This window comes from Pyricularia grisea, chromosome VI (assembly GCF_004355905.1).
Source record: "Pyricularia grisea strain NI907 chromosome VI, whole genome shotgun sequence".
NCBI classification, from domain to species: domain Eukaryota; kingdom Fungi; phylum Ascomycota; class Sordariomycetes; order Magnaporthales; family Pyriculariaceae; genus Pyricularia; species Pyricularia grisea.
The window spans coordinates 864,991-886,269 of NC_044974.1; the positions used below are offsets into that span (position 1 = coordinate 864,991).

The following is a 21,279-nucleotide window of genomic DNA, read 5'->3' on the forward strand; positions in this document are numbered from 1 at the left end:
TGATGATAGAGACATGATACTTTTGTGTGTGTGTATGAACTTGGCAAAGACGAGGACAAGAAAACCCCGCCTGGGATCACCCGGCCGGTGAAGAGGTCAAGGAAAACAGGTGGTCCTATTTTTTTTTTTTTTTTTGAAAGGAAAAGCTCCACGCTGAGGAGAGGGAAAAAAAAAGAGGGGAGTGGGTGTACAGTAGTAGGTGCCAACCTTGGGCTTTCAGGACCGATCATAGCAAGTCAAAACGGTGGTAGAACCACCGAGGGCCGAACGGGCCGTACGCCCTAGTGCAGTGGATAGGGGATCCAATGTGGTCATGATTCTGGGAGACAGAGGCCCGCTTCCAGTAGGCCGGGCTGAGACGGACGTCCAGGCTATCCCTGGCGTGGGTTTTGTTTGAGTGGTAAATGATACAATTTTTTTTTCCACTCTCTATTTTCTTTTTTTCTTCACCGGCTTGTCCCGCGCTTGCCGGGTTATATGACAGGGAAAGGGAGAGAGATATGCGTATTACGAAGTAATTGTAGGCTGTGCCAGTGGGCAGATACTTCAACCTCCGAGAGAAAAGAGAAAATTTAATTTACTCAAGAGGGCAAAATTCCCTAAGAGAAAGAACATTGGCTTGCTGTTAGGTCAGGCTGGCTCGGTGGACCCTAGACATGTTTTGAAGGTTCTCTAATGACTCGGGATTTGATGGGTCTACTACGCAGACTGACTTTTTTATTATTTTTTTCCAACAAATCCCGTTGCTATTATAAGATAACCAGATATATCAGACATGGGATCAAAAGTTGGAGGGGGGGCAGTGCATTTGCTCCTTTTGATCGACAACCTTGGGTTAAATAAGGTAGGGTCGGGTGTGAGCACCTAGACTAGTGAGTGCTGTTTTTTTTTATTTGATAGGCCAGAGTTATTGTGCCTGAATTACAACTTTGGGTTGATTGCCCAATTTCTTCTAAATCATAGTAAATACCTTACGTACCTAATAGAAATTAGAGTAAGTTGATTATGTGGAATTTCTGTGAAGAAGCCACTCTCTGAGCATGGTCGTCCTATTTGTATTGAGAAATCCAGCAAATCAAGGTACCTTTTTTGGGCTTTGCTTTAATCTTCTTGGCAACCCAAAACCTACAAGTCAATGGATAAATCCAGGGGTCATTATGGCACAGCAGTACAGTATGTATAGCCACCGCAGTGGTCAACCATATCAGCTGACGATCAGTGTCCAAATCAAGACAAGCCCTATGGGGCTTGAACTCCACCCACAAACGGCCTCAGCCAAACCGTCGGTTTTTAATGGAGTCTGTCTGGAATGAATATTCCCGGGCTCACCTCCAATTCAAATCCAACTCCAGTCTACCACGTTGTACCACTACAGTAGACAAGATCCCCGCACGCACGACACCATCCACTGCAATTCGCAAGGATCGCCCCCCAACATAAGCGCCACCTGGATTCGCGCGCTTCGTCTGACATTGACGAATTACACGATTTCTACGATCAAGTTACGATTTTAATATGTATTGTACCATCAAACAATCCCTATGAAATCACAGCAAGGCAAAATCAAGATTGAACAGGGGACCTCCCGAGCTATATCCGACATGGCACGGCGTTGAGTTGAACGACCCAGACGACGTCACCTCAGAGCTGCTGCCTGATCCAAATTGACCATTTTCAAGCTCTCTCGCCTTGCTGGGGTTAGTTTTACCTTTTTACCTTGGATCAATACCACTTACTTTTGTAGGTAAGGTCGTTCGTTAATTAGGTACTGTACCTTACCCGTCTCACCTTACCTTAACTTATCCAAACTTCTTATAGCGAACTCCATGATATGATCCCATGTTTATGCTTTCCCCCTGTCAATGAGATTTACCACGCACAGTCTGCCTGCACACTCTGTTGAATTTTTAAATTAAACCACGCATAGACACAGTCAAATTCATCATTTCTTTCTTTATTTCCCTCTAGAATTGTTAACCCCTTTCTCTTCACCTTGCAAGGTCAAGAAGTCGAGGCGAGGCTCGCGGCATGCTACCCCGATAAGAATTCCGAATCGGGTAATTGGCCGATTCCTACTCCATTTCATTTGATTCATCCAACCCTGCATACTGTCGAGGGGCCTTCCGTCGCCCCCGGAGTGGGTGCACGTTGCCAGGAGTGGATCAGAGAATTCGGTGCCGTTGCGGGTCGACTCGTTACTAGACCTAGAACTGCAGTAGGTTAAGGCACCCTTGGCACCTTACCAAGTAGGCAAAGCAGGGTGTTCGTCCACTTGCAGACAGTACCTTGCGTGTTGATGTCTGTCTACTCTGCAAGTCTGGTAGGCTAAGCGGCCTAGATCCTTGACATTCAAAGGCCGATTCCTCTTTTTTTTTTTTTTTCTTCTCTTTTCTTTTTTGGTATGAATCACGAAGATAATCCATTTATTTTGATCCATATCATCGTGGAGAACATTCACCCCCTATCTAATTATTCATCAATTACTACTATTTCTTCTCATTTGTGCTCTGGGTATTCATTTCCCACCCCACAGGGGCGTGCTCAAAAAGTCGTTGAAAGACAGCCCTGTCGAAAACGGTAGTGGGGGTGTTTGAAGGATCCAGCCGTGTTAATCCTTGGAAAGCTCTTTTTTTTTCTCCATCTCTGGTTGCTTATATCCGACTTTGTCTGCCTGTGTTGCCTATGCTGCCTATTACCGACTTGCTTGGTACTGTAAGCAACTAGCTATTTTCATATATACTTTTTTTTATTTTTTTATATTTACATAAAACTCCCACTTGGGAAATGACCAGAGAAGAAACAAAGATGCCGGTCGTGGCAAGAAAAGAGAAGAGTCGGAACAAGTCACTACTGGGCCTCGACGGTGTCTTTCGACTTGACCCGACGACTTTGGGGTGTCAAAAGGACGCGACCCGTAAGCTCGATTTGAGCTCAGTACCAGTACAACAGCCGACGACCCGATATAGCTCCGACATGGCCAGCCACGGCTCTTCCCTTCAAACACTGAAATTTGTTCCGCCTGGAGGCCATCGGGCCTGCGCAAACTGCTCCGTCGCAAAGGCCAAGTGCATCACACCCGATGGCGCCACCAAGTGTGAACGGTAAGCGCCAATTCTTGGGGGGGAGGCTTCATGCATTGCTGAGAGGGGGAAACTCTGGGGCCATCATTGTGTAACCACCATGAAAAAACTAAACCAAAATCTGACAGTCTTGATATGTGCCCTTTAGCTGCCAACGAATGAACAAGGAGTGCTTTGCCAAGTCAAAATCAACAAGGAAAAAGAAGCAATCTGCAGAATTATTAGGGTAAGTATTTACAAGTCACTGGGTCATCAAGTCTGCTTTACGTATAATCTCACCCAGCAGTTTTTAAAAACAGAGCTGACCATTGACCCTATTTCAGCGCCCCGGGTGGAGGTCCAGGACCAGTCAGGAAGCCGCGGTCAAGACAGCCTTCTGCCTCGCCGTCCAACACGTCCCGTCTCCGTGATGAAACTAACTCATCAGGACGTCCCGGCTCTGGCGTCAACACAACTAGCCATGCGGAAAGGCAAGTGAGTGACATGTCGTCGCCGTCATCACCGGCATCACACCAACCGTTGAGCGAACCAGCTTCTCGCCAGCCTCGGCGAAAAGAAGCTGCGTCAGCATCTGGTCCCATAGATGCCTTCTTTGCACAGAACCCGAGCGTGGCGGCAGACGCCGACAATCTCGTGGCATTCTACAGGAGATATCAGGAACAGCACTGCCCGATGCTAGTGGGACATACAGAGGCTGCGAGTCTTCGTCGAGATAATGAAGTGCTTTTCATGGCTATTCTTATGGCAGGAAGCTTCAACGACCATGCACAGCAGGAGCGTATTGCGAGCTGCTGCGTCGACGTAATCATGGAGAATATACAACAACCGGAGAAAAGAACTTTCAAGCTTTTAGAGGGGATTAATTGCTTCCTAGCTTGGTACGATACGTTTATTCCTTTAACCACCTGAGTTTACTAGCTCCTGTCTGCCAATAAAGAAACCATGTCAAAGTCAACACCTTACTAACAAACTCGGTTAATATGGTCAGGTCCCATGCAATGAAACAAAACGGCTGTCTGCTCGGGATCGTTCTCCGATCGACTGTGACCCTGGCGGCAGAGGTGCAGCATGGCTTGACACCTCCTTCTGCTCAAGTCAACCCTGCCATGACCAGGGACGACCTGGAACCCGTCAAGCTGGCACAGGAGCGTACGTGGGACAGATATGTCGAGGAATGCCGGGGCTTGGCACGCTGCTACTTCATTGTTAGTGTCATTGGGCAGCTGACAAAACCTTGCACGGTAATGTACCAGAACATGCAATGGTCCCAGCAGCTTGAGCAAGCTTGCACTGTACTTGAAGGTCAAGAGGCAGACGCAGACGCATGTCTTGTCGCCGCCTTGGCCAGACTTGTACACGTTGCCGAGAAGATGACCGCCCCAGGCGGTGATCTTGAACAGTGCTCGAGTAGCCAGCCATTTATTGATGCCGAAAATGCTGAGATGCTGTTTGGCGATTTCATCAGCCGTTTGCCACAAGCATTGCAGTGTTCAAGTCAGTCATCATCTCAATACTCTTCGGAACCTTTCCCGTGTATTTGCTTTTGTGGAAATCTCGTCCACATCAATCATTGTACTAATTGTCCCCCTTATTTCTCATGGCAGACTTCTTCAGAGCTCACTTACACACCGTCGAGATATTACTTTACAGGTTGAGCATACCTGACAGCTCAGCTCCCGGCAGAAAACGAGTTTTGATATCCAAGACAAGGCCGCAGGCCGAACTTCAGCTGCGGTGCATCCAGGCGATTTCGGCATTTAGCGACATTTTCTATTCCATAGCGCCGTCATTTTATGTCTGTCTTCCCTCGACAATATGGACACAGATGCACCAGATCAGCTGCGTGGTATCCACAATCGCTAGTGCACCGCAGTTAGGGTGGTCTGCTGATTTCCTACCAGCTACCCTGTTGCCGGAACACCATCGACAACGGTTGGTGGCTAATTTCGAACAAGCCAGCCTCACTCTGTCCGCCATGAGGCCGGAAATGAGCAGCAATGGCAACTTGTTCGACGCCTGGGCTGTCGATGCGAGGTCGCAGTCACCTGCGTCCAGCTTCGGGTGGTGTATGTACGAAGGTCTGCTGGGAGCGTTGACCGAGAATGACGACACGTCTCTAGGGTTCGCGATGAGTATGATGAGGCAGCAGCTGCCGATGCCCAACTCTCCTCAGACATCACAGGTACCACAACAGTCCATCGCGGTCCCATCAAACGTCCAACAAACACAACATCAGTTGCCATGCCAGGGGTTCAACGACTTGACCGTTCAAGATGACGCGGGAATTTGGTCTGGCGTACCTGCGGGCGACTGGAACCCATGGCTCGATGATGCGTCATCTGCTGCCTTCCTCGACGTCCCGGCGCAGACCTTTGACCGCAGCCAACGGCTCCAAGTACCCCGTACGGCGCCTGAGGAGCAGCCGGTTGAGGCTTCATACTTGCTCTGGGAGGGTGTCGAGCAGTGGTGGCCGCAGACGACGGGTCCGCCCTGAGATCTGATCTTGAATACTCCCTCCCCTGGGAGCGAAATACGTTCTTACCAAGATAAGGGGCTTTTTTTTTGTTTTTATCTTTTATGCAGCCATATTGGCCTATACATATACAAGCTGTATCAACAAATTGTTGATGTAGCGTGACGTTAAATTTGTAACGATTGTACATATCAAGCCGAAAAGACTGGCTAAACGCATGAAGCCTTATACGTGTCGCATATAAATAGATAGCATACTACGCATTCAAATATATATCTTTTGATTAAATGCAGCTGATAGATTAGCACATACCTCATCATCCACTAAGTTAAGTCTAGTCTAGATATATAGCCGAGATGTTATAGTGGGATTTGGGCCGTAAACCGCGCATTCATTCAACTTCCATATATGCATCGCTTCACACAAACTATAAACAGGATTGATACATAACCACTATAGTTCTAGGAATAAGAACCAGCTGCTGAATCTTGTCAGATCTGGAGAAATGCACAGCGACGCTTCTCCATTAAGCCATTGGTTCGGCAGTAAGCCAGAACGTCGACGAACCCCACTTAGTAATCATCCATTGCACACCATGAGGAGAAGGATATCGAATGTCACACATAATTGGACTTTCTACGACTGCGTCTGCATGTCTTCGAAGAAAAAAAAAAAGATCAGAGTCAAGAGGGACAAGCTCCACGAGCGGTATAAATATTATGCGGATGGTAAAGCGCAAAAAAGACAAACACTGAGCAGTTGAAAAAAATAAAACAGACAACAACAGCAACAACAACAACGAATCATGCGCCTCCTCAACGTCCGCACGGGCGACGTGACGCCATTCCCATCCTCGTCGCGCCCACCACCCTACGCGGCGCTGTCGCACCTCCACGGGGCCGAAGAGATCTCGTTCCGACAGTGGGCGACGCTGCCGCGCGCGACGCTAAAGGCGCGCGCCGCCTACTTCAAGATCAAGCGGGCGCGCGTGCAGGCCATCGCGGACGGGCTCGAGTGGGTGTTTGTCGACTCGGTCTGCGTCGACGGCTCGTCGCCCGCCGAGGCGTCCGAGGCCGTCAACGAGGCCTGGGCCGTCTTCGCCGGCGCGGCCAGGTGCTACGCCCACCTCGACGACATCGCCCAGCCCGTCCTCGGCGCCAGCCTCGAGTCGGCCCTGCGCACGAGCCGCTGGTTCGCCAGGGGCTGGACGCTGATGGAGCTGCTCGCCAGTGGGGATGTCGTCTTTTACAGCACCGGCTGGGAGGTGCTCGGGACCAGGCGTGCGCTGGCGGGTGTCGTCTCGGCCCTGACGGGGATCGATGAGGGGATCCTGGCTGGGAGGGATGAGGTTTCTGCGGTGAGTGTGTCGAGGAGGATGAGCTGGGCTGCTGGGAGGAAGACGAGCAGGGCCGAGGACGTGGCGTACTGCCTTTTGGGGTTGTTTGGCGTGAACATGCCGCTGATGTACGGGGAGGGCGGGGGGAGTGCGTTTAGGAGGCTGCAGGAGGAGATCTTGAGGGCGCACCCCTTGGATCACACATTATTCGCTTGGGGTGAGCGGATCGTCAGGGAGAGGGTAGACCGGCTGCCTCAGGAGACCCTGCTGGACGAGACGGAGACGTTCAAGTGGAGAGACGATCGGCAGCTGCTGCCGCTGTTGGCCGATTCTCCAGATCAGTTTGCCGGATCTGCGGATCTGGTGTCCATGACCGTCGCAGCAGAGATGTTTTACTACGGGAGTAACGTCGAAGTATCGTCAGAAGGGAGAGAAAGCACCGACGCCGCGGTGCCCTCAGTTTCCGGACGGGGCGTGGTCATCGAACTACCAACCACCGACCCAGAGGCGGTGCTATACCCATGGCGAGGGCAACACAGAATATCTCAACTCCGCTGGGGGAAGCTAGCGGTGCTGTTCTGCCACCGGAGGGATGACCCGTACGAGCAGTTCGCCGTCGCCGTGACGCCCACCGGGCCAGCTTCCTACGCTCGCGCGCCGGAGCTCTTGGTGGGCAACTTCACCCAGCACATCTGGCAGCGGACGTCAAGCACACGGATGCTGGTGGGCCCAGACGCGGGCGTCCCGTCCCTCGCCCACGGCGACGTCGTGCTCCGGCGCTGGGTGGTGGGCAACAACGAGGAGCTCCTCTCCGGCTCCTTTCCGGGCGCGCCGAGCCATCACTTCTCGAGCCAGGAGGGCATCCTGCGCGTCAACGGCTCTACGTCGGGCAAGCTGCTGTGGTCGATGTCGGCGCTATCCGAGACGGAAACGCTCGCGACCTTTGTAACCCGCAGGCCATCGACCGGCCCGACCGCGCTCGGCCCGACCGCCATCACCTTCTACCCGCTCTCGAGCCAAATCTCCGGTGAGACTTGCGACGCGGATGGGACAACCTGGCTGCCGCACCCGGGCTCGGAGCCGGGAACCCTGGCGCTGGCCGAGGAGGCCTCCATCGCTGATGCTATGTGCACCCATGTCTTCAAGACCCCGAGCGACACGTGGATCTCACCTGGTGTCGGCAACATGCTGCCCCTAATTGCGGTGCGGGTGGACAGGGTCTGGATCGTGGAGGGCCGTGTAGCGATTGATGTTGTTGATGTAGTAGCCCCGTATCCAGTCGGGTCGCCCACCAAGGGGACGTTACCTCGTGAATCTTTCACCGCGGTTAGGTAAGGCGTTTTGACAGGCCGCTGAAGTCAGGTCAACTCATCAAACATGATTAGTGCTGCACGCGACGCCACATCAGGTACCATGGCAAGCTAGTTGTACGTATGTCTATACCCTTGATTATGTCGCTGCTGAGAAATAACTACAACAACCACCTTGGCAACCAGCTCGCCGTTCCCGGGTTCTGAGATCGGGTTACAAGTCGAGGGCGAGCGCTACCAGACATGAGTCCTTCCACCAAGTCCCGATCCACCACTGAAAGGTTTAAATAGAATCATGATGCGGAGCCACACCTTCACACTGACGAGAGTAATAGGTTACATATACACAGATGCCTTCCTCCCGTCCACAGATGCGGCCAAGGCAACCGACTTGGCACGCGCGCATCACAGAGGGACAAACAATCCCCACAACACCGGGATGCAAGAATCGCTTCATCGCGACTCTGCTTGATGCAAGCGCCGCACCAATGAACCCCCCGAGGAAACGCCATCTAAGAGAGAACACAGAAACTGACCACCCTTTGTTCATGCACCCAAGCACTTTGGATTATGATAGGGCAAAGATTGGGGGAAAGGAAATAAGAAAAGAGAAACACAGGAAGTTGCTGGTAGATGTCGAGATTGGATATCAATAGGCTGGAAATAAACGTGGCCGAAGTTGGAAGTCGAGTTCAAACTGTCGCCCGGTGAAAGTTAAAGTAATCAAATGAATGTATTGCATGCCGCCATGCCGAGTAAATTTTGTGCGACCGATATGTTCATCAGTTGGTTGTGATCAACCGACTTGATGTCCCTTCGGACCTCTTTTTTTTTGGGAGTTGCAACACCGTCAGATTCTTCCCAGAGAAATGCTTCCGCCAAACTCGATAGTAGTAGGTGTGAAACGCCGAATATGCCCGATGGTCAATAAAGTACACTTTGTCGTTCTTCGTGATCGGAAAACATTTCAAGCATTGGTGACCTGCGATATAGTTAGTAAACGACATGATCTCGTTACATAGCTTTTGTAGAACGGACTGAAAGATGCTTACCCTAAGGATTCTCCTCGAGTAGTCTTGGTTGTCTGCGATACTGCCGTCGCTCATCCTTCTTTGCGCCATCTGAGGATCCATTCTCGAGTCTGTGAGCGAGACGCCTCCGCTGCTGCTTGGCGGCTTGTTGCCGTGGATGAAAGCATTCACAGCAGCGTTGCGGCGATGCTCCTCCTCGAGTGCCTGGTTGCGACGCTTGCGGTAGAGGAACCAAGCACCGCCAGCAATGGCCGCCAGGGCAACAACACCGACAACGACACCTGCAGCAATGCCAGCCGTGTTGCTTCCGCCGCTGCTTTGTGGAGCTGTTGAGGGAGTCGAAGACGGAGTAGCACTGGTGGCGACAGCCTTCGGTGCGTCTGTTGTTTGGGTGTTGTTCTTGGTTTCGTCGGGCATAGAGTCAACTCCGTAGGCCTGCTTGCCCGTGTTGTAAATGGTCCAAACCTTGTCTCCTCCACCTGCAAATTATCATTTCAGTTAGCCTAGTCCGTTTCCACTCTTCTCACAACGAATTCACGTACAAGCTTCCTGGCCATAGCCCGTGCAGGCAGCGTCGCACTCCTTGTCATCGACGAGTGATGACTTTGGCGGGTATTTGTCACCGCACCAACATTCATTTCCCCTGATCGTTCCACCGACGTTCTTCCCCAGCTTGTTCATACAAATAGCCTTGGGGCATGAGTCTCTTGAGTTGAACTCGACAGTCTGGATAAATGTGAGGTCTCCAGCGGATGAGAAGCAGCCCTGTACACGGGGGTCATTGGCGACAGGCCTCTCAGAGGGCCTCTCTACGGCCCATGCTGACGACGTTGACGTCGTAGCGGCACGAGCCTCCAATACTGGCGTTCCAACTGCTGCACCCGACACAGCGCATAGGAGTGCTGCTCCAGAGGCGATGATGAAGGATTTCATTTTGTCCGATGGATGGAATTTCCGGATTGTTTCGGTTGCGATTCAGAGATGTTTGTTGTTGAGATTCGTATATGGAAATTAGACAGAATAAAAGTTTGTGGGTTGGAGAGACACAATGGATGACTCTTCTCGATCAAGGTTATCTTTGTCAAAAGTCTTCGCGTTAGGGTCGTGGCCTGGCTGCGTCAGACAATCGAGTTGTAGCCGGAAGGCAATTCACCCCAACTTGCTCAAAGAAAACAACAAAAAAAAGGTGGTATGGGACCAAGGACAAAGATGGTTGTTGATCGAAGATAAGATGCCTTGTCAACACGTTCGATTGTCGAGCGTGTTTATTGTCGACGGTTTTTCGATGCCGTTCGAGGTCGAGAAAACTCGGGTCGACCGGTCGTTCGATTGTTGCTTGCTCCCTTTGTGGAGACTCGTTCAGTGGCTAGACATCGAAAACCGAATTCCACGTCCTTTGTCGACAGAAATTAACACCTCCCTCTTGTTTGAAAGTTGAAATTGAAAAAGGGAGCAGAGAGTGACAGCGGTGAGAAACGAGAAGAATCAAAAAGGAGCGAAAAAAAAAAAAAGGGCGTCGATAACGAGTGACTGTGCGTGGGTAGGGAGTGGGCTTGTTTTTGTTGAAAGAGTGAAAAAAGTGAGAGGAAAGAGGGAGGGAACAAGCGTACCGTGCGTTTCTAACCTTAGCTGCCTTTGCTGCTGACTTGCCGTGGGCAGACTTGGATCAGGAGTTCTTTGGGCCACACACCCGAAGTGCGGGAAATTGCATCGATGGGGTCAAGCGGGTCAATCGGTAATCCACACTTCTGGCATTCCCTGGGCTCTTACTCTTGGAGTTTCTTTTGATTGTGTTACATGTTTCGCTGCCGCAAAGAAAATGCGAAATGGTACATGTAGGCAATCTGTGGCTACATTTGCTATTTCTACCAAACTTGGTCAAGCTGCCCACTTGAAATAGCCTAGCGTCATGGGGCAGTGTGATGGCTGCACCAATCAACTAATGTGATCGACAGCGTCCGCCCGCTTGCATCTTGCTGATTGGTGCTTTTGCCAGGTACGGATCTCAATCTGTGGGTACCCCTGCTCCAAGGGTCTGTCAGGAACACGAGCCGATCTTTCAGGGGCTTCCAGGTTGTCTTGGTGGTCTGGGTTTGCTCTGCAGCCAGGCGGTCCGCCAAGAAGGGCAAACAATGTTACACCTTGCGCAGCTACAATCAAGCGAGCAAACACTCAAATCCGTCCTTGGTCAGAGACTGACTAGGAACATACAAGTAGTAATTACTATTACAGTTAAACCACTAATATCCAACCCCAGGAAAAAGTCCCACCGAAGCCCAGCGAATGTGGGATTTATGGGATGGCAGTGCAAACCGGAAGATGGGGGCAAATGCGTCACTACCAAACCCTTACCCCTTTTTTCCTTGTCATGCACCGCCGGAGCTTCATTAATGAGTTGCCATTTTCTTCTTGTGGGAGTCAATATTGGATCTTGGCCAAGGCCCAAGCTTGATTTGTCGTCTTGGTGGTCTCGAGGCCTTCAACAGAAACGTCTTTTAAAAAAAAAAGAATTTGGACTCGAGCTACAAATAAATCAAATTTACTTTATTGTGGCTGACATTTTATCCGGGTCTGAGTTGAGGGAAATTCGGATTGCTCTGCATGCAGATGCAAGGGGGTGCCGGCTGCATTGGTGTGTTGGCGTTTGGCAGCCGTTTAATTTGAAACAAGAAACATGAAAGCGTGACACCCTCAGGATAATTCTCCAAGGAATCAAATGGCTCAGCAGCGATCAACGTACCGTACCTAAACATTGAAATGGCTTTGACGGCTGTCCTCGGACTGTCAGACAGTAGCCAGGTGCTGCTGTTATTTTGGGCATGAGACCCACAATGAACATGTCTGACCCGTCACATTAGGTGCACATTTGTCGTTTCCCCCTCCAAAAGATCGGACGGACGTTTGTGCCAAATGCGTACTTTTTTCTTCCTTCTTACAATTAATACCGGGTCTACCTGAGCAAGACTGACGGCTGACGTGTGATGTGATTCGTATCACCTAGGTAGGTACGAATCATACCTATTTTCTTTGGGTTTCTGTACCGGCTCAATTTAAGCAGTACGGTGAACGACAATCGGCTCACTACCGGTAATGCAAAAAGGACGAGGGGTGAAAATCTGTTGTGTTTGGGTGTCTGTCTCATGGCTGCGCTAACGGGTGACTGATCCGCGAGAGGGCTTGGCGCCTTCCCGATAACGCCAGGACTTCACTTCAATCCAAGAGGCTTGAGGCACATAGTGTCGTCGCGTCGCACTATCGGCGCGGATCTTTCAATCCTAAACGGCGCCACAGGTCAACAGGCGCAAAGCATCCCAGTATGAACGACTGCCTTGGTGTTGATAACAGAGAATCCTGCAACTTATTTGTCCGTGAACTTTCCTCAACTTTGTAAAAGTTATAGTTATTGCATGTGAATGAATACCTTGGTAATGACCTGGTTGTACACCTAGGTAGGTATGGGATATGTTTCTTCGCATAATCTGCCATGACACACTACCTCTCTGAATGCTGGACGAATAAGGAACAAGGTACACAAGAGACAGGCGGCGGTGAGTCGGTGACAGCATGACCCGGAACATGCTCAAGTCACGTGAAGCGACGTAACACTCACGTGACTGTGAGAATTCCAGAAGAATGTGGGCACGGGCCAGTCGCGTCTCTATCGCAGATGCAAAGCGCGTTCCAAACTGCTGTCAAACGGCCCGCCAACGTCAAAGCCGTCAAGCTTGTTCACAGATCGTACCACAATTGCGATCCACGATACAATACGAACATAGCCTCAAATACCTGGGCATGCGGCTGAGCTGAGGAGCTCACACGGTCGATCGCGCCGTCAAGCTTGCCTGCTTCCTTGCCCTTCCGCCATAATCTATCTACATTTCTTAGCGCAATGGCAGCGCAGTCAGCTCCTCGGGTGCGACGCACCGCCCAAAATACGCAGTACACGTACGGTGATACCGATTTCTTCTCGTGCTGGCCAACTCAGAGTCTAATCAGCGCCTTGTCTCCAGATACAACCTCAACCGTCGGGCGCATGACGTCAAGACATACCCTGTCCTCTCCCCCCAGGGAGCAACAATCCTCCTCTATGGCCATGAAAATGGTCTCTCGATAGTCTGGCGTGGAGGGAGGCGACTCAAAGCGGCGAAGAAAGACTCGGTCGAGAAAAAAGACAACCGAAATGGCGGTGCCTCGGCCGACGACTCGGTTATGATCATAGATCTCAGCGACGACGATACTCCCGCCCCGGCGAAGCCTTTTGAGGACAGGCCGGAGTTTGAGGATGCCGACCCTACCGAAATATCCCCTTCTGTCGACACCGTGCAGACCCTTGATTTGGCCTTTGGCTCTGCCGTGCGTCACATTGCCGTGCTGCCGACGCCTCATTGCACCGCGGAGGATGCCTCATGGAGCGGAGTAGAGCTTCTCAAGCACAAGATGGTCTTTGCAGTTACATGTCTTACCGCGGAGGTGTTTGTCGTTACGATTCCTCTGACGCCACCTTCACATGAGAGCAAAGCTCGCCCAGAGCTCAAGCGGGATCTCATGTCGGGTGTCGCCGGTCGGGGTTTCTGGGGGGAGACAATATCGTCGCTTGGTGGCCAGGCACAATACAGCGATGCTTTGGCTATCACTCTGGCAAAAGAACAAAATCCATCAGTGGCGGGGAGAAGCAAGACCACTGGAAGCTCTTCAAATTCAACAGCGCGCGTCATTGTCGCAGCTCACTCCAGACAGGCAACTGGAGTATTAAGGCTATGGGACGTGACGGTGGGCCACAAACGAGGAGGTCCTGAGAGACCAGCAGAGCCATTTCAGACCGACTTTTTACCCAGCCCGCTCACTGGGATTGCCTTCAACCCAACGCACACAACGCAACTGCTGACCGTGGCTTCACCACAAGCCGTGCGCATCTATGACTACGCAGTTCCGTCAATACCCATGGACGAGGCCGAGGGACCACTGCCTGCACAAGGATCTTGGCTTCTTTCGCTTTATCCCCCTTTCATCCGTGGTACTGGCCTTTCTACTGCCAGGAAACCGATTGTTGCCGCAAGTTGGATTGCTCACGGAAGGGCTGTTCTTGCTCTCCTCGCGGATGGCCAGTGGGGTATCTGGGATATCGACGGAACGGGACCTTCAGGTTCATCTTCCGGTGGACTCTTTGGAAAAGCATCTGCTGCTATCAGAGGCACAGCAACGACCACTTTCAGTGCATCTGGTTATCTTGAGGGAACTAGCCCACTGCGGAATCCCGGCGCGCAAAAATCTAGTGGCGACCTTGTTCCCATGACACCACACACTAGGCGCGAGGTCCTCATGACTACGCTTGGTGGTGGTCCTGAGAAGCTTGCTGCGGTTCATGGCGGTGTGGATGTGATACAGCTTCCAGGACGCGCCACATCGGGCACCGGCGACGAAAGCGCAGTCCTTTGGATTGGTGGTGCTGACCATGTTGTCGTTGTAATTCCGTTTGTGAGCAAGTTTTGGGACGCGCAAACTCGTCGTAACGCTGGCGGCGGCGGTAACATTTTTAGCGGCGGAGCTCACAAGAGCCGCATGGTACGTTTGATGGACCTCAACGCCGGTCTTCTTGGGGAGCGTTGCTGCGGTGTGGCCACAATACCTCGACCACAACAACAGCAACGGCAGCCTGGAGATGGTGAAGGCATCAACGGACAGTCGCACGACACCAAGTTCGCCTTGCCAGTCGAGGTATTGATACGCGGAGAGAGCAGGCTCGTCATTGTTCGCGAGGGTGACGGCAATGTTTCTGAGTCCTTCAACTCGAAGCTTCTCGGCGCTCGGAAAAGAATCCTTGGCCCTGCCCAAGAGGTGGCACCACCGGCCGCAATCGTGGCGCATCCCAAACCCGGAGCTCCGGCGCCACCCAGTGCTGCTGCACTCGCACAGAGTATTCGCGGCCATAGCACTAGGGGACGAGGCAGCCTGTTTGGCAAGCGCCCGCCGATCGGTGACGAAGAAACTGGTGCGGCTTCAACGAGGTCCCCGCAAAAGAAGTCGGGCATCCCTGCGTTTGCGGCCGGTCTTTTCGACTATGACGAGCCGACTTTCACGCAGAGCATGATGGCATCCCGCGGCCCCTCCCGCGATGCTGGCCTAGGATTCGTGGACCAGCTCGAGGACGCTGCTGATGCGCTTGATGACCAAGAGGCAGCGGCTGATCGAGACGTCGAGGAAGAGATCCTAGACATCATGGAGATTGATCGCGCGTTGGATGATATGGAAGATAGGAGCAACTTTGGAACTGCAGCCAAGACACAAAACGTGTTTTTCGAGAACAGCTAGGACCTGGACCTGATCGATTTGCGCTGAGTGCATTGTACTTGGTCTGTGGTGAGAAGCTTTTATAATTGAGGAAAACAATGTCGGATTAGAAGATGGTGAAATGAATCATCGTCCAACCCAGGTCCCACAGGACCACCACTTCAACTAACTGACACCAATTAACGTGTGAAATGCTGTGATGAAAATCTACACTCATAGATTCCCCCTTTTCTTTTCCTTTTTAGCATTCTTTAATGCTTTCCGCACGGCCGGGTGGAGCACAAGGCAAGACTCATCCTTGATCCAGCTCTGTATTCCGAGCGGTAAATCAACAGTTCAACCTTGATTTTTATGTCCCCTTTTTTTTTTCTGATTCTCCAAGAGAACTCAAGAAAGGAAATCCAACGGGGAGGGTTGACGTCGACACCATCTGGAGGCGAGGGAGGGGGCTTATGGGATTGGCTGGCTTAAAACCGCAGCGAAATTTGACCATTTGCTCTCCCAGCATCCACTGCCGTCCTGTCTTATCTGCGATATATGGTCGTGGGGGACGGTCGAGTTGAGTTGGGAGGTGGTGCGTGTCGATACATATTTTTCAATCATCAACATGAATGTTCTGGATATAAGCGTGCGCTTACTTTTTTTTTGTTTTGTTCGCAGCCATTTGCTAGTATTCGTGAGAAACAAGCCCCTTCATGAAATTATAGATTGATGGCAAAGATTCTGCTATCCAAAGAATCGCCAGGTTATGACTGAATAAGTGATATTGAGGGTAGCTTAGCCAATACTTGTGCTGTTGTTGAGCAGAAGGCTGCAGATGTTCAAGAGTGAATAATATTCAACGAATCAAGACGCCATACCTCCAGAGGTCTGTCTGTTCATCATATATACCTGGCCACGATGGTTGCCAGTCTAACTGCCACGTTTCACCAAGGCAGAACCTCGCCAGTGTACGTCACATACCTTCCCGAGTTCGCCTTTTCCAGCTTGTCCATCTGCTCGACGCAGGCGCGAGCGCTGTCCTCGGTGGTCGTAGGGGGCTCTGCAAAGCCAATCGAGTCGGCGATGCCTTGACCCATCTGAGTTTTGACCCAACTTTTGTTCCATACAATATCAAGCGTCAGCTGGTGACAAATGTACACAAACAGTGACGAGGAAAATCTAACAAAAAAAAAAGAAAAAAAAAAACAAGCACTCCTTACCCAGGATGCAATGCCATTACGCTCAACCCTTCCGGGCCATGCTCAACTCCAATCTTGACGACCAGCCAGTTGGCGGCGGCCTTGGACATGCCGTACGCAGTGCTGGGGAAGCTCTCCTGCTGCTGGCCTGCGATGCTGCCGACGGAGCTCGTCATGAGGACGAACCTAGGCGAGGCCGCCTTTTGCAGCAGCGGCCAGGCAGCCTTGAAGAGCCTCAGGGGCCCGACGGCGTTGACGGTGAAGTCGAAGACGAGGTCCTCTGGGCTGGTTTCGAGGACCGGCTTGTAGCCGGACGAGGCGCCGGCGTTGGCCACCACCACGTCGATTTGGGTGACTCCCGAGGGGAGGGGGATGGCGTCCCCTTCGGCGTCAAAGGGAACGACGTGGAGGGTGCTGCTGGGCGATTTGGCCAGCGTCGTCAGGCTGCTGGAGGTAGGGTCGGTCGGGTTGCGGACCAGGGCGAGGATGATGGTCGAGGGACGGTTGAGGAGCAGTGCGACTATGGCGCGACCGATGCCTTTTTTTGTTGAGATTGGGAGTTAGCTGCTGGTTGGAGGGGGGGAAAAGTCGAGAGAGATCGTGTGTGTTTTGTTGGCGTTGAATGACTGGAGTAGATATGAGGCAATGGCCGCTGAGATTGAAACTGGAGTAAAATTTCCGTAGTATCTCGATCATTGGTGCATGAAAGTCATCGACGTCAAGGACTTCAATGGTAAGGTCTCCCTTGATCTATACCAGCCTACATGGTAAAACAGTCTACCGATGGCGAAGGAAGCAAGGCGGGGGTTATTCAGGGGTAAAGTTGATCTCACCTTTGTTGGCACCAGTGATTGCGTAGACAGTGGGGGAGGACATTGTGAGCGGGAGATATCGATGCAGAAAAGGCTTGAGCAAATACCAACGAGACCTGTAGAAAGACAAGGATATCGTCCGAGACTTGGTTTTGGATGAGAAAGGAAGATGGTTCTAGGGGAGCAACTGAGTGATAGACGCGGCCTTCTTCTAGTCTCGGGATGCCTCCACCCCCGTCAGCATGACCTGCCCAAAGCAGACACGACGTCCAATCAGCGCAAGAGGGTTCAACCCTCTTACACTGATGGCCTCGGTTGCATCTCGACTCCTCCCACCTGGGCTTGTCGTAATGGGGCGAACTGGGTTGACATTCTATAAAAGTTGATATGGCTGGTGTCAAGGAGATGTACTTCCTCATTGTTTATATGTAATTGTATATAATTTTACCAAGAGAGGCCGGAGAAGTTCATGAACGACCAAAGCATGAAGTTTGCGCCGTAAAGTTCTACTTGTTGTCCTCGTGAAAGCAAAATATCTATCCAATGTCATTTGGAGCTCAATAGGAATCTTTCCATCCTTCACTCTTGTACATAATCCTCACTTTGCCTAGGAAAAGCAGGGCGAGCTCAATATCCTTACTGTCGCAGTGGAGAGCAGCCTATTTCTAGAACTAGACCCCTAGTTCTATTCTAGTCTTTAAAGTGCGAACAGTTTGATGGGTGGGTACCTAGCTAAACCCAAATATTATTTAGCTCATATACGACGTAGATTTCAAATTCCATGACAACAAAAATCAAAGACTTGTATTTAATCTGAATAAGTTGGCAAGGATGAACCGAAGTTAGAAGACCAAATTGATGGGATGAGCCTGCTACCTGGACCTGTACCACAAACGTAACGGAAGCGCCGGGTGCGGGGTTGGGCCCAGGTCAAGGTCCGCGCTATAATAACACACGATCGGTTATTTAACACACGCTGTAGATCACCCCAGGTATGTGCATTTGGCAATTTTCCCCCTCATACATTGACCATGTTCTAGTAGATAATTCGGACTTTTAGCAATATTAAGTTTTTCTAAGTATTAGCATCTACTACAAGTTGGTGGATAAAATACAAGAGGCGGTAATGCTAGGTAGGTGCTAAGTAGTCAATAAGTTCCCATCGCAGAGGTAGGTAGGTACCAGGTACCTTGTGTGGGTCAAATGCCCATGCCAAACAACGACTTATGGGGGTTCACTTTCGACGAAAACAAACAAGCCGCCGGACCCATGTCCACCTCTTGCCTCTTGAGCATACAAGGAAATGATTCACAGCCGCCTTCCGATCATGCAGCACAGCTCGACAAACAGGTGACAGTTACCCAATCGTAATCATTTTTAAGCTTTTAGCTTGGTCGCGATGTCATCCAGGGCCAGCCTGCGGCTTCGATCCAAAACTGCCGCCTCTAACGAAGCGACGCGACAAGATGCGCCCAGCAGCACCGACCCACAACCGCCGCCGCCGCCGCCGCCCAAGGCTGCCAGTCGCCGCAAGCGAGTGGCCTTGAACCGCTCCGAGACCGTCGCAGACCATTCCGAGTCCTTGGAAGATGAGATTCGCGTAGGCGCCAAACGTACGGCTCTCGAGCCCGAGGCGCTGGCCGATCTTACGTTTCCTCCCTTGAGCTCACCGCCAGCAAAGAAGCCTCGAAGAGGCCGGCCTAGGAAGTCGGTGAGGTCGAACAACGCGAGCCTGGTGATACTCATCGAGGATAAGCCGCCTGCGGGGAATCCGACTGCTGCACAGGCGCCGCGGGCAGGGAAGCGACGTCGGACGCGGAGCAGCAACTTTACAGACGAGGGAGCCGAGGCAGCTCAAAGAGACAGCCCCGAGCTTGGGAACACAGATGGCCAGCCGGGTAGCTCTACAAGCGAGGCTAATACAACACAACGCAGGTCATCGCTGCAGCGACCGACCTCCAGAGAGCCTCGTCCGTCACGGGCAGTGGAGGTCAACAGCTACGATGTTCCAGACGATGATGAGGAAGACGAGGAGGTGTCGGCGGTTAGGGAGCACGAGCATATATCTCTTGATTCTTCTGGAAAAGGCGCGCGTGGGCCAGGCGGGAGCCAAGATCATAATGGTGAAGATGGAGGGCTGGCCCAACAATCTGATGACAACGAAGTACACGAACGATATGAAGAGCAGGAGCCTGACGATATTCCCGAGGAAGAAGCACCAGTGGATGATGGACGCCCAAGCCCAAGCCCAAGCGAAAAGACGCCGGCATGTGAAACCATCGAACTTCCGTTTGGCCCCGAAAACCCCCAGGATCACCACTACGTGAAAGTCTACTGCGGTGCACTCCAGACAGCGTTTCTGCAGATGGGTAAAGAATGCTGGGCTGGAAGCGGAGACGGGTGGCACTCGAGTTGGAAATTGAGCGTAAAATTTGGCAGCACCAAGAAGCTTGCTATCGCTCTCAGGAAGCTATACAGCCAACTCGGACAGGCCCCAATCTACCCTGACGTTGCGAAGCAAGATGAATATCTACGACAAAATGCCAAGCTCCTCGAGCTTCGGATCGCAGCGATAAATATCATGACCGAAGATCTTTGCGACTCTTTGCCCCGACACAAAAACGCCAGGGCTCTTGCTGAAGACGTGACCAAGAGTATCGTTCCTGCTGGAATTGTTCTACTGCGGGAGGCGTTTGTCATTGGCGGGATGAGTACCGAATTGGTGCTCAGTAGTCGCCGGTGCGCCTACATGTCCCCAACGACGGTGGCGATTGCCAACCACGTCATAGGATGGCTGAATGCCTTGACGGACACGGTAGTGAGACGTGTGACTCCGGCACGCGATGCTGGCATGAAGGATGTTCGTGCGCAGATATCACGAGAGGTCCTCGTCGACTGCCTCAAACAACTACAAGAGGGGAGGGGGGGTTTGGCTGAATCGCAAGCCAAGTTCGAAGTGATCGCCGAGACTGAGCGCGTGGAACAAGAGTGCCAGGAGGCGGAAGCTGAGGTCCAGAGGGAGGCGGCGAATCACGACGCGGCCATAAAGCGGAACAGACAGATGGAGGCACAGGCTCGATACGCTACCAACGACGACCAGTACATGGCCTTCTGCCGGTCAACGCAGAATCTCGGGCCCGACCCGCTATGGGAACACCGCAGGCGCAAGATGCAGGCGAGCATGCTCGCCTTTGGTCTTGCGGCGGATGAGGGGTACGGGGTTTCACGACAACCGATGGCGGTCGCCAAGGCACTTAAAACGGAGCAAAAGCCTACTGCGCGCCGACTAGATGCTAGGCCCCCTGTGTTGGATGAGCAGGGTGAGCCCAGCGAGGAGGAGAAGAAGGTGATTCTCGAACACGTTGTGAAGAACCCCCGGTTCAATGTCGATGCCGTTGCGCACGAGCTCGGCTGGGCGCCGGATCACGTCCGGAGGTGGAGGGATATCCTGGTTAACAGAGCAAGGAAGGCCTACCAAGCAAGGGGTTTCTCTGTCAGTCGGTTGCCTAAATGGCTTGCTTGATTTAAGGGGCAAGGGTTTTTGTTTGAACTGGCTAGTCCAATTGGCGTTGGGTGTTTGTTTTTATTTTTATTTTCCTTCTCTCTCTTATGATACCCAATTCATCGAACTTTCTATGCCAAATTTGCTTTTACGTTTCTTGAATTTATTTCTTACCGGTAGTCTGGAGTACCGCAGTCCCTGAAACAGGGTGTTTGTTGCATTGCACTGGGGTATTCGCCAGCAAAGAGATCTGATCCGGAAATAAA

At 51.8% G+C, this 21,279-nt stretch overlaps 6 protein-coding genes across 6 annotated transcripts; 4 read left to right on the forward strand and 2 right to left on the reverse strand.

The window, feature by feature from the left end:
* The first annotated feature begins 2,412 nt into the window (after positions 1-2,412).
* PgNI_11382 (uncharacterized protein) lies at positions 2,413-5,841 on the forward strand. Its single transcript, XM_031131349.1, has 5 exons — positions 2,413-3,101; positions 3,229-3,306; positions 3,404-3,958; positions 4,069-4,574; positions 4,685-5,841. The coding sequence occupies exons 1-5, from the start codon at positions 2,785-2,787 to the stop codon at positions 5,572-5,574; spliced, it is 2,346 nt and encodes a 781-aa protein (XP_030976873.1). The 5' UTR covers positions 2,413-2,784; the 3' UTR covers positions 5,575-5,841.
* Positions 5,842-6,358: 517 nt separating this feature from the next.
* Positions 6,359-8,671, forward strand: PgNI_11383 (uncharacterized protein; the record flags this gene model as incomplete). Its single annotated transcript, XM_031131350.1, has 2 exons — positions 6,359-8,220; positions 8,491-8,671. 2 exons carry the CDS (start codon positions 6,359-6,361, stop codon positions 8,669-8,671), a joined length of 2,043 nt encoding a protein of 680 aa, XP_030976874.1.
* A 495-nt stretch (positions 8,672-9,166) lies between these two features.
* On the reverse strand, positions 9,167-10,163 carry PgNI_11384 (uncharacterized protein; the record flags this gene model as incomplete). The annotated part of the gene is made up of 3 exons (XM_031131351.1): positions 9,167-9,181; positions 9,252-9,709; positions 9,773-10,163. 3 exons carry the CDS (start codon positions 10,161-10,163, stop codon positions 9,167-9,169), a joined length of 864 nt encoding a protein of 287 aa, XP_030976872.1.
* Positions 10,164-12,927: 2,764 nt separating this feature from the next.
* Positions 12,928-15,654, forward strand: PgNI_11385 (uncharacterized protein). The gene is made up of 2 exons (XM_031131352.1): positions 12,928-13,175; positions 13,241-15,654. Exons 1-2 carry the CDS (start codon positions 13,120-13,122, stop codon positions 15,537-15,539), a joined length of 2,355 nt encoding a protein of 784 aa, XP_030976953.1. The 5' UTR covers positions 12,928-13,119; the 3' UTR covers positions 15,540-15,654.
* Positions 15,655-16,175: 521 nt separating this feature from the next.
* Positions 16,176-17,649, reverse strand: PgNI_11386 (uncharacterized protein). The gene is made up of 3 exons (XM_031131353.1): positions 17,533-17,649; positions 16,721-17,237; positions 16,176-16,613 (listed from the first exon to the last, which is right to left on the reverse strand). Exons 1-3 carry the CDS (start codon positions 17,573-17,575, stop codon positions 16,445-16,447), a joined length of 729 nt encoding a protein of 242 aa, XP_030976870.1. The 5' UTR covers positions 17,576-17,649; the 3' UTR covers positions 16,176-16,444.
* Positions 17,650-18,910: 1,261 nt separating this feature from the next.
* PgNI_11387 (uncharacterized protein) lies at positions 18,911-21,034 on the forward strand (the record flags this gene model as incomplete). Its single annotated transcript, XM_031131354.1, has 1 exon — positions 18,911-21,034. The coding sequence occupies one exon, from the start codon at positions 18,911-18,913 to the stop codon at positions 21,032-21,034; it is 2,124 nt and encodes a 707-aa protein (XP_030976871.1).
* Between the last annotated feature and the right edge of the window lie 245 nt (positions 21,035-21,279).